Genomic DNA, 13,017 nt, shown 5'->3' with positions numbered 1-13,017 from the left:
AACCCTGCTTTACTCCACAACTTTATCCTTGACCTGTCTTGTGTGTTCCTTGGTTTTCATTATGCCATCCTAATTTTCTCAAACAAACCTATTAGGCCTTCACTGGACTCAATTGGTTACTCAGGATTTAATTTAGGCATATCAGACTATAGGTGGCTAAATACAATTGAAGGTCACAATTTTCAGATTTATAATTTTAAAATAATTAGAAAACCATGTAACATTTCCTTTACATTTCACAAATACTTGCTACTTTATGTTGGTATATAACAAAAAATCCCAGTTAAATACATTTACATTTCTGGGTATAATGAGAAAAATTGTGGAATAGTTCACTGGGTATGACTACTTTTTTAAGGCACTGTATAATTTCAGATGACTTATCTCCTGATCAAACCTCATGGGTTATAAGAATGTGTTGGGAGTCATAAGAAGGTGTCTCACTGCAGAGTTATTGTACTTTTTCTGTTGTGTGTTGCTCCCTACTTATGGGCAACATCAAAAAGAGAGAAGTACACGCCCCAAGAAAAAACTCAAGATGACCCTGCTCGTGAGAGCTTACAATCTACAATGAGGTGGGGAAATACAAAGTACAGGTATGTATTTACAATGATGTATTTGCAATGATGGTACAGCCATCTTCAGGGAGTGGAGGATAGATGGAGATACACACAAAAAAAAAATAACTGATTAGGGAACATGATTGGCCGCTCTGAACAAATGTGTTTTGAGGGAGCGCCTAAAACTATGCAAATTGAGGATGGTCCTAGTATCTTGGGGTAGAGCATTCCAGAGGATAGGCGCAGCACGGGAGAAGTCTTGTAGTCAGGAGTGGGAGGTACGGATTAGTGCAGAGGTTAGTCGAAAGTCATTTGCAGAGCGCAGAGGTCGGTTAGGCCGATAGACAGAAATGAGGGAGGAGATGTAAAGGGGTGCCGCACTGTGAAGAGATTTGTGGGTGAGAACAAGTACTTTGCATTGTATCCTGTAATGAATGGGCAGCCAGTGTAATGACTGGCGAAGAGCAGACGCGTTTGAGTAACGATTAGCTAGATAGACGACCCTGGATGCTGCATTAAAGATAGACTGGAGAGGGGAAAGTCGAGTGAGGGGGAGGCCAATAAATAGAGCATTGCAGTAGTCCAGGCGGGAGTGGATCAGGGCGACAGTGAGGGTTTCTGTTGCTTCTATAGTGAGAAAAGGGCAGATTCTAGAGATGTTCTTTAGGTGTAAGCGGCATGAGCGGGCAAGAGATTGTATATGGGATGTGAAGGAGAGATCGAAGTCAATCATAACACCCAGACAGCGTGCCTGCTGCCGGGGTGTTATTATGGTGCCACCCATGGAGAGGGAAACGTCAGGTTTAGGGAAGTTAGTAGATGGTGGGAGCAGAAGTAGGTCAGTTTTGGAGAGGTTGCGTTTCAGATAGAGGGCAGACATGATGTCAGAGACTGCGGACAGACAGTCAGTGGCGTTCTGTAGTACAGCAGGAGTAAAGGTACCGTCACACATAACGATATCGTTAACGATATCGTTGCTCTTTGTGATGTAGCAACGATATCGTTAACGAAATCGTTATGCGTGACAGCGACCAATGATCAAGTCCCTGCTGGGAGATCGTTGGTCGCTGGGGAAAGTCCAGGACTTTATTTCGTCGCTGGATCACCCGCTGACATCGCTGAATCGGCGTGTGTGACGCCGATTCAGCGATGTCTTCACTGGTAACCAGGGTAAACATGGGGTTACTAAGCGCAGGGCCGCGCTTAGTAACCCGATGTTTACCCTGGTTACCATTGTAAAGGTAAAAAAAAAACACTACATGCTTACATTCCTGTCACGTTCCTCAGCGTCAGCTTCCCTGCGTCCCCCAGTGTCAGTGCCGGCCGGCTGTAAAGCAGAGCACAGCGGTGACGTCACCGCTCTGCTTTCCGGCCAGCGCGCTTACACAGTGCAGGGAAGCTGACGCTGGGGGACGCGACAGGAATGTAAGTATGTAGTGGTTTTTTTTGTACTTTTACAATGGTAACCAGGGTACACATCGGGTTACTAAGCGCGGCCCTGCGCTTAGTAACCCAATGTTTACCCTGGTTACCCGGGGACTTCGGGATCGTTGGTCGTTGGAGAGCTGTCTGTGTGACAGCTCTCCAGCGACCAAACAGCGACGCTGCAGCGATCGGCATTGTTGTCTAGATCACTGCAGCATCGCTTAATGTGATGGTACCTTAAGGCCAGGGGATGACGTATATAGTAGAGAGAAAGAGAGATCTGTGCAGTTTCTGCTGCTGCTGTGTTTAGTTCATAAAGGAAACAAATTTGCAAGCATTGAGTATAAGCAAAATGTTTTCATTCAGTGACAGATAGCAGGCATCATAAAATTATTTGTTAGGCTGCATTTGCTGACAGTTTTTGCAAAATTAAAAATGTATTGTTTTCTTCAACGGTTTTTGTTTTTAAAATTCGATTTTCATCAATTTGTATAAAACATCTGCATAAGCAAAGTTGATGAGGACAAATAAAAAAGATTTAAAAAAAATAGAATTTTTAAAAAGTCACAAAACGTATAGAGAATAGGGCTCAAATACTAAAGCCACTAAAAAGGAGCAAATGACTCCACAAACATGGACAATCAGCAATGATGAGTTGTGGCCAAAGTCTACTAAAAAGTAGTAGTACTCTCTAAGGCTATGTGCACACGTTGCGGATTAGGCTTAGGAATTTCTGGTGCGGATTCTGCCTCTCCTGGCAAAAAACGTATCTGTGGATTTGTCGCGTTATTTTGTGCGGTTCCGCATCATTTTTTGTGCGTTTTTGCTGCGATTTTCTTGCGGATTTGCTGCGTTTTTTACCCTTGCGGCTTTCTATAAAGGAATCATCATATACTGACGGAGTTGTGCAGATAGAAAAGAAATGTGTCCCTGTGGTTAGCACAGTAGCCTTGCAGCGCTAGGGTCCTGGATTTAAATCCCACCAAAAACAACACCTGCAAGGAATCTGTATGTTCTCCTCGTGTTTGGGTGGTTTTTTTTGGGTACTACGGTTTTTCCTTCACACTCCAAAGTCATACTGATAAGGAATTTAGATTATGAGCCCCAATGGGGACAGTGATGGCGATATCTGTAAAGCAGTGTGGAATTAATGGTGCTATATAAGTGAGTAAAATAATTCAATAAAATTGATGGAACTTTAACAAGCAGTCATTCCTGCAATAAAGCCTTTTACCTTTTCTACAATAAGGTCCTTCAAAGGCAGAGTTGGTGCAGTCGCAGGTGTATCCATTGCGCTTCTCCATGCACTTCCCGTTGTTGTGACATAGATTTCCATAGCTACTACAGTGACCTGGGCATCCTGGCCTGATCCCCTGTGTCACCTTGGTTTTTTCTTCCAGGTCAAAGATTAGTCCATTTATCTTGAGAGAACGTAGACAACCCACAAATCCTTTCTGCCTGGATGAAGACCCACCTCGAGGAAACAAATGATATTATTATATTGGTATTATTTCAAATAGTAATAATATGTTCATCTAATAGTCAAATTTAACTGCAAATGCATTATTATAACAGAAATTACTTATGAGAAAAGAAAGCATGTATAACATGCAATATACGTAAACGTAAACCTTCGAAGGCTTGTGCGAAGCTCGCGTCGGGGCGGCCACACATACATTTTGGAGTCCGACTCCCTACATTTACTGGTGTCACCCTTAGGTAATGCATAGTTTATTATTGTGACTATTTTTCTTTAAGAGTTAAACACAATCTAACCTAATGCATATGCTGGAAGCAATCACATGTGTTGTCAATGAATCACTTTGTTGCCTAGTAGGGCACTGGATTGGGAGTAATTCATATACTACCAGCATTCACGATGTGATTTATTGTATATACACCTGCCTATGCTCCTGTTGTGTGCATATCTCTTATTCTTCATATATGTGCTATTTCCCCCTTTCTCCTTACCATGTTTTTATCTACAATTTTTTTGTACTTTGACTAATACTAGGGACAGTGGATGGTCGTATCTTCTTGCCTCTCTTAAATACATTAATATGCAGTAATTTTTATGTCTACAAGAGACTGTTTATCCACGGTACAGAGACTTGTTTTACAACAGCAAGCAGTAAAAAAATGTAAAAAAAATCCACAAAATGAGCAGGTAGAAAAGACAAAGTCTGTGTATTTCATCTCATAATCAACAGTACACAATGAATACAAAATGCATAGTTAAAACATTTGGTGCCCTAATTGTTCATCTTTCTGGCACTATTCTGAGACTCTCCTCCTGCTCGGAGCTAGTCCATATAACAGCTCTGTGTTGATCATTTTGACAGTAAGGGGAAGCCTCATCCTAGCAATGAATAGTGTACTCTATTCATACTGGGGCACTCCACCCCTCTGGTCATGGCTTGTTCATATAATAGCAGGGAGGAGGTCCCAGACTACCAAAGAACATAGTCTAGAATGAGATAACCCCCTGCTCTGGGTTGACCATTTTGACAGTAAGGGGAAGCCTCATCCTAGCAATGAATAGTGTACTCTATTCATACTGGGGCACTCCACCCCTCTGGTCATGGCTTGTTCATATAATAGCAGGGAGGAGGTCCCAGACTACCAAAGAACATAGTCTAGAATGAGATAACCCCCTGCTCTGGGTTGACCATTTTGACAGTAAGGGGAAGCCTCGTCCTAGCAATGAATAGTGTACTCTATTCATACTGGGGCACTCCACCCCTCTGGTCATGGCTTGTTCATATAATAGCAGGGAGGAGGTCCCAGACTACCAAAGAACATAGTCTAGAATGAGATAACCCCCTGCTCTGGGTTGACCATTTTGACAGTAAGGGGAAGCCTCGTCCTAGCAATGAATAGTGTACTCTATTCATACTGGGGCACTCCACCCCTCTGCTCATGGCTTGTTCATATAATAGCAGGGAGGAGGTCCCAGACTACCAAAGAACATAGTCTAGAATGAGATAACCCCCTGCTCTGGGTTGACCATTTTGACAGTAAGGGGAAGCCTCGTCCTAGCAATGAATAGTGTACTCTATTCATACTGGGGCACTCCACCCCTCTGCTCATGGCATGTTCATATAATAGCAGGGAGGAGGTCCCAGACTACCAAAGAACATAGTCTAGAATGAGATAACCCCCTGCTCTGGGTTGACCATTTTGACAGTAAGGGGAAGCCTCATCCTAGCAATGAATAGTGTACTCTATTCATACTGGGGCACTCCACCCCTCTGCTCATGGCTTGTTCATATAATAGCAGGGAGGAGGTCCCAGACTACCAAAGAACAAAGTCTAACCTGAGACCCCCTCTTCACTTAGATGGACTAGTCTAAAGCAGGAAAGTGACTTAGACTTTTAGAAAAACGTTTTTCTAGAGAATAATGACAGCTATTTTATATGAAGAGGGGACCAGTAATAAACTGCATCAGAATGAGGGCACAAGGTATGTTAACTATGCATTATGCATATATTGAGACATTTTTATTGTGCGGTGGAGGGTTGGTTTAAAGTATTCGCAAAGCAGCAGCTGAACTTCACTTACCTACATACAGTTGAGTGTTAGGCTGGATACGGACTTTTCCATCGGATGGACTCTGCACTAGTTTTTTTGGCTGGTTGTCTATGATGAGACTGCTTTCTTTAATATTCCTCTCAGCTCTGACATGATGCCATTGGCCATCATTCAAAGCAGTGACTGACTGTAAAGAGACCTCCAAGGGCCCATTCCCGACATCATATGAAAATATGACCTGGTAGGGAGCTGTAAGGAAGAAACAATCAATACAATAATCAATAATTATTTTCATCAGTTGGTTAACTTACTCTAGTTACTAACATCATCCCATTTTATCTCTCTTACTTTTATGCTCCTTTAAGTAACTTTTTGGGGTTCTTCATTTGTTTCTCAGTTTTTCACATTTAAAAAGCAACAATCAATGTGTTAAATGTAGATGAAAAGCACATCTTCCTCCCACACAGAACAAACAGGCAGATACATCTGCCAGAGCTGCCACCATTTGTAAAATTGTGCTCATTATGTTATCATACCGCTGTGATAAAAGGTTGTTATTCAAATACTCCAAAATAATTTTTCCTTGTCTTTCTACGTCTTTTGCTACTCCTGGTTCAGGCCAATGACACCACATCGTAATTTATTTGCACTTGAAAATATTGTATGACATTAATAAAGCATGAAACCACTAATTATTGAATATCCAAATCTTGAAAACACATTAGATGGAGCTGTAAACACATTTTTAAGTCTCAAAAGTGAAATCTCACAGCACTTTTCTGTTTGTTCAGTGTCTGCACAAAGATTCTGGGAAGTGTCACATTTACACCAGGATCTGTAATCACCTCATCTGTGTAAAAAAGGAATTTCCCACTGACCCCCTACAATGAAGGAGTTCAGCTCAGCAGTTAGGGGTATGTATTACAGCCAACTTTCTGACTGTGTCCAGTAACAACCAGCGGAATTGTGAATACAGCTCTAGACATAACTGTATGAGGTCATTTTGATCAAATATTCACTTGTATGAAAGTGAAGTCATTGGAGGTGCCTTCTGCTGCACCATTCAGTGAATGCTCAATGTCTAAATATGCTGGTGCCATAATGTTCCCAGTTATAAGTCTTATTTCTGATGCTACCAAATTGTTGTGCTCCCATATAGGTGTCTATATAGCAATTCTTTACAGAGCCAGAACTGCAAATTGTATCTCAAAAATAGTAATACTTGGATTACTAACATGGCAGAATTGTAACTTCTTCCAGCCCCACTTCTCTTGGGGGCACTAGGGTTCGGGAAGTGTAGTGGCGTGCACAGTGGAGACCCTCGATTTTTCTACTCTTGTAGGGCATTCCAGTGAATGAAGTGCCAGTATCTTCAAAGAGGTTTTATGGTTTGTAGGGGAATGTAGAAGCAGGAGCAAGATTCATTGGGGGAAGTAAAGTGTTAGCTTGGCATTGGGTTAGTGGGTGGTTGAAGAACAATCTCTTTGACCTACAGGAATAGGGATGAGCTGGCCCAACCACTGCCCCAAACTGGTTTACTGCAGTTTGACCACATTTGGTTTGTTTCCTTCTTCAGATGTCACAGTATACAAGAAGGTGTTGGAGCGAAGCCTAATGCTCACTGTTGGTGCTGTGAGTGCATATTCACAGGAAAAATCATAAAAGCGAGGGCAAGGTTATTAAGGTTGTTATCCTTTAGGATTAAATGGGTGGTCCATTTTTGAGGATAATTTATTGCTATATTTTAAGTAAATGTATTTTTGCAATTATACTCTGTTTGAAAGTTTTGCGCCATTTGCCTTCTATGGCCTATCTGTTACCTGTGTATTTCTGGCCGCGGAATAAGCTAAAAATTATCAGTGATCTTGCTCTGAACATGGCTTGTAACTAATGTCTGTGTCTTTCTGAGCTTCTCTGCGCGGCCACAGGCTACATCAAAATTGAATATGCAGAGAATTAACGTCAGTAAAAGCGAAAAGTTGCAAAACTTTAATGAAACTCAATTTCAAAAATGATTTTTAGTTCCAAATATATGCATTTAAGCAAAAATAAATGGTATCCAAAAGTGGACAAGCCCAAAAGCTGGAGGCTCTTACCCCCAAAAAGCATGTTGTGGTAACTGTTCAGAAAAAGTTATTTGGTGTTTTGGGACTGTATGGTGAACCTTGGAAAGTGTTAGCCCCATAGTCTCGGCAGAAAGAGTGTGTGTTACGTTTCTGGGTTGAAGACCTCATTTCACTTTTCCGTAGCACTAATCGATGTTAATGAATGGAACCATTTATTTAGGTCTCTGCAGACATGCTACTTCTCACAATGGAGAATATCTTACTTTTCTATCTCTCCTATGACATCCACTTGGAGCTAAACAAGAACTTTGCTTAGTGTTTCAATCATTATCTTTTTTTTTATTAAAGCTGACATCATGACTTTGTCCTGCCACATTTGCTCAGGTTGTTACATTGCATCAGACATTATTTATTAATTGAATTCTAAGCCTTAAGCTGGAGCTAAACCACCTCACTATAAGGTAAGGATTAAACCCCATTCAAGAACCAGATATAAGTTTAAGAAAGACGATTGAGAACGGTAAAAGTTGATGTAAATGTTTAAGGGGAGTCTGTCATCACAGGATGACTGTTCAAGTTATTGGTGTTATGGCTGGCTGAACGCACCGAATAGATTAAAGATGGTAAAGTTGCGTTCACAGCCCGGGGTCCACCATGCAGAGATGGAACCTGCAGCTAAGTAATGGCGGCACTATATGGCGGTACTACACCGGAGTAAACTCGGGTTCAGACACCTGGTAAGAACTAAAGCGAACTCTGTTGCTTCACAGAGTCGCAGTGAAACAAATGAAACGCTGTGCCCTGTTAGCGAACACAGGATGCAGCAGACGAACGCTTGTGGGATCCCTGAGACTCACCCCCACTAAGCTGGTGATTAATCCCGGTCTGACCCTCGGTGGCTTTTGAGCCCGCACCTGAGGACACACCGAGTCAGCTGCAGAGATCAAGCGGGAGTTCCCACCCTACACTGACCAGTTGTCACTATACGTTTAGACTACATCACAGAGTACGTGCAGTGCCGTGCAGGCGGACACTGCTGGTTTGACGCAGTACATATCGTGCTCTGGTGTAGGATAGCACTGTCAGGTGCTAGGTAGCTCCAACATTCGCGAACATTCAACAACACAAGGAATGGGAATGATTAAGGAGCAATCACCAGAAAAAGCACACATCCACACACAACGACAATGATAGGATTATACTAGCGCATGGCCATGCAGCCATGCAAAGCTTTTACAGCTGTAGCACTCAAGGACCTTCCTAGTGGTCCAAAAGGAGCTGCTACAGGACCAGAGCACGTGACCCTCAACCTCCAATGGGAGGTCGTCCTGTGGGCATGCTCAGTATGGGAAAAGCAGGACTTAGTCCCTGAAACGCCTGCTCGCTGCTGATCAGTACTGGCTACTAAGGCAGAGCCGGGAAAGGCAGCAGCAACCAAGGGCACAGTATCAGCTTGAGCCAGATGCTGGGACCGACATCTTCACTGAGCAGGATCCACTGCGGCTGGAGGAGAATGGGAGACCGCAGCGGACATGGTTCGAGATTCCCCCTGTGCAGCAGTGGGAACTCGACTCCTAACAATTGGTGCATCATTGCGGGGCAAAAAAAAAATTCAAGTTCAGTTTCCCACCTACTTGTTTTCAATCTATCTCCAGTCCTCTCTGGTTCTATAAAGCCAGAACTGTCAATTAAAGAAGGGGTGATTGAAGATAAAGGGAAACAAATTGGTGAGACATAAATGTTTGGCCCCACCATGGGTGCACCAAGGGCCTGTACTTGGATTAAACAGTCATTTTGTGCTGACAGTGTACCTTTAGGGATTGGAGTAGGTATATTCTGTAACATCTTTATTCAAAGCATGTAAAAGATGTATTCTATGGGATTCTTTTTCTGGTTACTGAATTTTACTCTGTATAACCCCTCCAATGAGCTCCATTCAGTATCTATGTATTAGTGTTACATTTTAGAAATACAATAGAGAATCTCGTCCTAATCTGATGGAGCAGCCCAAGTGATTAAGGAAGGTGTCTTGTGTAGGACTATATTCAAATTGACTTTTTACATCTGCTTGAAGGCAGATTTCCTCTTGGGCTGCTTATCTGTAGAAGAAGGTCTGGAAAAAAGCCTGGAGGCAATGAAATTATTTCCACGTTACTCACAAAGCAATGCTTGTGTAATGAGAAGTTTCACGTATTTAGGATTCATCCAAGTTTTCTTTTGTTAATGCAAGTTTCGCGCAATTGTAAAGTTATGGGCGGCAATTAAAGTTCTCATTTATAACTGTTTATTTTACTTAAAAATTTTATGTCCACAAAAATGAAAAACAGACAGAATTGGAGTGCAATTATCATTACATCAAACCTCATTAGGAAGCAATTAGCTTTCACAAAATGTATCATTTATTTAATGAGATTAAGGGCCTCGGGGCCACGTTTTATTGCATCTGATGCTGCAGCTATTATAGTAATGAAGTGCATCTCTACAGATAAAATACTAAATAAAACATATAAATATTAAATAAGTCTACTGATAACTCAGGCTGGTTGATCAAGAGAAAACAGCGTCACAGCCATCTACAAAAACGTGTACAATATGGCTGCATTTCCTTACGGTATAGTGGCAATAGAAATATGACACATTATTAAGGGGGATTTTATAGCAACGTTGAACAACCACCGATCAGCTGTTTGTTAATTAGCCCATTTACACAGGCCGACTCCATTTCCCACGTGCACAGAACATCGATAATATGATTGCTCATGTACATAGGATGACATTGTTCTCTGCAGCAGAGGTCCTGCTTACGCAGGATGAAGTGCTACTGCAGCGCCCCAGAGTCCTGTCATTGCAGTAATGTTATTTTTCCACCAGGGGGAGTGATGTCTGAAGGCAATGAAGGAGATCTTCTGTCCAGGTATCACAACAACAAAACACACTTCACACTCCCGTCCGCCAGGGGGAGCCATGCTTCTATCTATTAGGGCACTCCTCACACATAGGTAAAACTGGTGGGTTACATAGTTATTAAGGTTGAAGGAAGACTATAAGTCCATCTAGTTCAACCCATAGCTTAACCTAACATGCCCTAACATGTTGATCCAGAGGAAGGCAAAAAAAAACCATGTGGCAAAGAGTAAGTTCCACATTGGGGAAAAAAATTCCTTCCCGACTCCACATACAGCAATCAGACTAGTTCCCTGGATCAACGCCCTATCAAGGAATCTAGTATATATACCCTGGTTGGTTAGGAAGTTAGACAGTAGCTGACTGGAGGGAGTAGGAGATAGTCAGTGAGTCACGACCGAGTTTGGCAGAGGCTGGTTGGAGTGGGTTCCAGCCAGCTCCAGACTGCGGCCTGCGGAAGACGAGGGTACACGGAGTTGCACCTGCATCCCATGCGGCAGCATCCCAAGAAGGAGACATTGAAAGGAATTGTGCTGCAGTGAGTGAGCAATGAAGTCATAGCAACAGGAGAGGAACATCAGTGGGAGACCAGCTAGAAGCAGGCTGCCTCCTTCTGAAGCGCACTACTGGTAGCCAGAACACCGAGGGAGTATGGATCTCTATGCCATTACTTCAGAGACTGGCAGGACAGTTGATTCCACGTTGGCTGCCCGACCATATACCCAGGAGGCAGGGTGGCAACTTGTGGGGGCCGTGGCGTTTCTAAGGTCCCTATAAAAAGCCTCAGGCCACCAGTCATATGGGTTTGTCCTATCAGTCAGGGGGACAGAGAGGAAGAGATTTAACACCTACAATAGTTGTGAGGACCTTACCGAGTTGCTCAGCAGGGAGGGACTACAACGCCCAGGCGCTAGAGGAAGGCTATTGAATTCCACCTGGATAAGGGGACTCTGGATTTGCCTTCAGACTGGCCGAACTCTGCCCACCCTGTGGTCCCTACCCTGGACTGTGGATGCTGAAGCCTTCAGTAAAGGTAAAGAGACTGCAACCTTGTGTCCTCGTTATTCACTGCGCCTTACATCATCCAACATCCACTATCTACACTCTGGGAAGCCCTGGGGATACACTTCACCTGTGGGAAGGTATACCATCTTGCTGCCATAACATCACCCCAGCTGACCCCTAAGCAGCATCAGTCACCCTGACCGAATACCACAGGTGGCATCACAAACATTATCCCTTTAAAGACCTTTCCCACAATTTATAGCGGACGTTCCCCTAGGGCCACAGACCGGGTCAGCCACCATGACATCCCCACTGAGAATAGAAGGGCCCGGATCCGAGTACCCCATAGCCCTTGGGGGCTGCTGAGAACTTGCACTACTGAGAACAATGAGTTTAAAGCAAGCCTGCAGATGAACTGCTTTCAGTTCACAAGTAAAATCTGTATTCAGTGAAGACAGGTTTTTACATAACTAAGGAGATGAGAGTTGCTGTTAATAAGATTCGATATGGAGGGAGGGGAGGAGTTCTGTTTCAACCTCCTCGCTCCTCCTTCCCTCCTATCTACATAGAATTTTTTGCACCATCTCCTACTTTAGTAACATAAAAATCTATCTTCATTAAATACATATATAATACAGGAGAAAGAAGTACATTTCTGTGTTGAAATATATTACATATTACAGCAGACAAAAGTGAAGGTTCTGGAGTGGACATCTCAGTCTCCTAACCTCAATATCATTGAGCCACTCTGGAGAGATCTCAATAGCGTAGTTCATGCTAGACAGCCCAGGAATTTGCAGGAACTGGAGGCTTTTTGCCAAGAAGAGTGGGCAGCTTTACCATCTCAGAAAATTAAAACCTCATCCACAATTACCACAAAAGACTTCAAGCTGTCATTGATGTTAGAGGGGGCAATACATGGTATTAAGAAATGGGGTATGTAAACTTTTGATCAGGGTCATTTGGATGTTTTGGGTTGTCATTATGATCTAAAAAGAAAAAACATAGTTGTTTGACAATAAATGGCTTCACCCAACCACTAACCATGAGTGGAGAAAAGGTTTTGGTGTTATCATTCATATTCTCTGAAAAAAGGACATGAAATCAAAAATTCTGCTGGGGCATGTAAACTTTTGAGCACAAATGTACTAGAAATATACTATTGCTTGATGAAACAAAAATTAAAATAATTATTACACATTAAGAATTATTTCATTCAATGAAGGAGCATTGTGCTACTTTATCAGGTGGTTGTCAGACTATTTGCAATGCCTGATTATCAAGAAAAGAGTGTTCCTGGGAAAGCTTGTTAATCATAATCAACGAGTGCATAAAACCTTTAGGGTAGGATTACACAAAACCATTGGTGGTTGCATTATAGCGTGTTAAGACAGGCCGACCCCACTGACCATGCTCACAGAATGATCATCATAGATATTTATGTGTGTCTAGGCTGTCATTGTTCTTGGCAGCACACTCATTAGGACATGTGACAGAAGACGGTAGAGCTGTCATGTCTTGATCA

General features: G+C 42.7%; 1 protein-coding gene across 1 annotated transcript in view; it reads right to left on the bottom strand.

Moving 5' to 3' along the window:
• The window catches only part of LOC138669768 (contactin-associated protein-like 5), a 1,597,333-nt gene that overhangs the window by 228,892 nt on the left and 1,355,424 nt on the right, over positions 1 to 13,017 (bottom strand). Inside the window, exons 17-18 of the mRNA XM_069756498.1 lie at positions 5,548 to 5,766; positions 3,220 to 3,459 (exon numbers count right to left, since the gene is read on the bottom strand). Coding sequence (XP_069612599.1) covers positions 3,220 to 3,459; positions 5,548 to 5,766 — 459 coding nt within the window. The remainder of the gene's footprint in view (positions 1 to 3,219; positions 3,460 to 5,547; positions 5,767 to 13,017) is intronic.

Source organism: Ranitomeya imitator, chromosome 3 (genome assembly GCF_032444005.1).
Source record: "Ranitomeya imitator isolate aRanImi1 chromosome 3, aRanImi1.pri, whole genome shotgun sequence".
Lineage (NCBI taxonomy): Eukaryota > Metazoa > Chordata > Amphibia > Anura > Dendrobatidae > Ranitomeya > Ranitomeya imitator.
The sequence above is the reverse complement of the archived record's forward strand: the minus strand, read 5'-3'. Positions and strand labels throughout refer to the sequence as shown.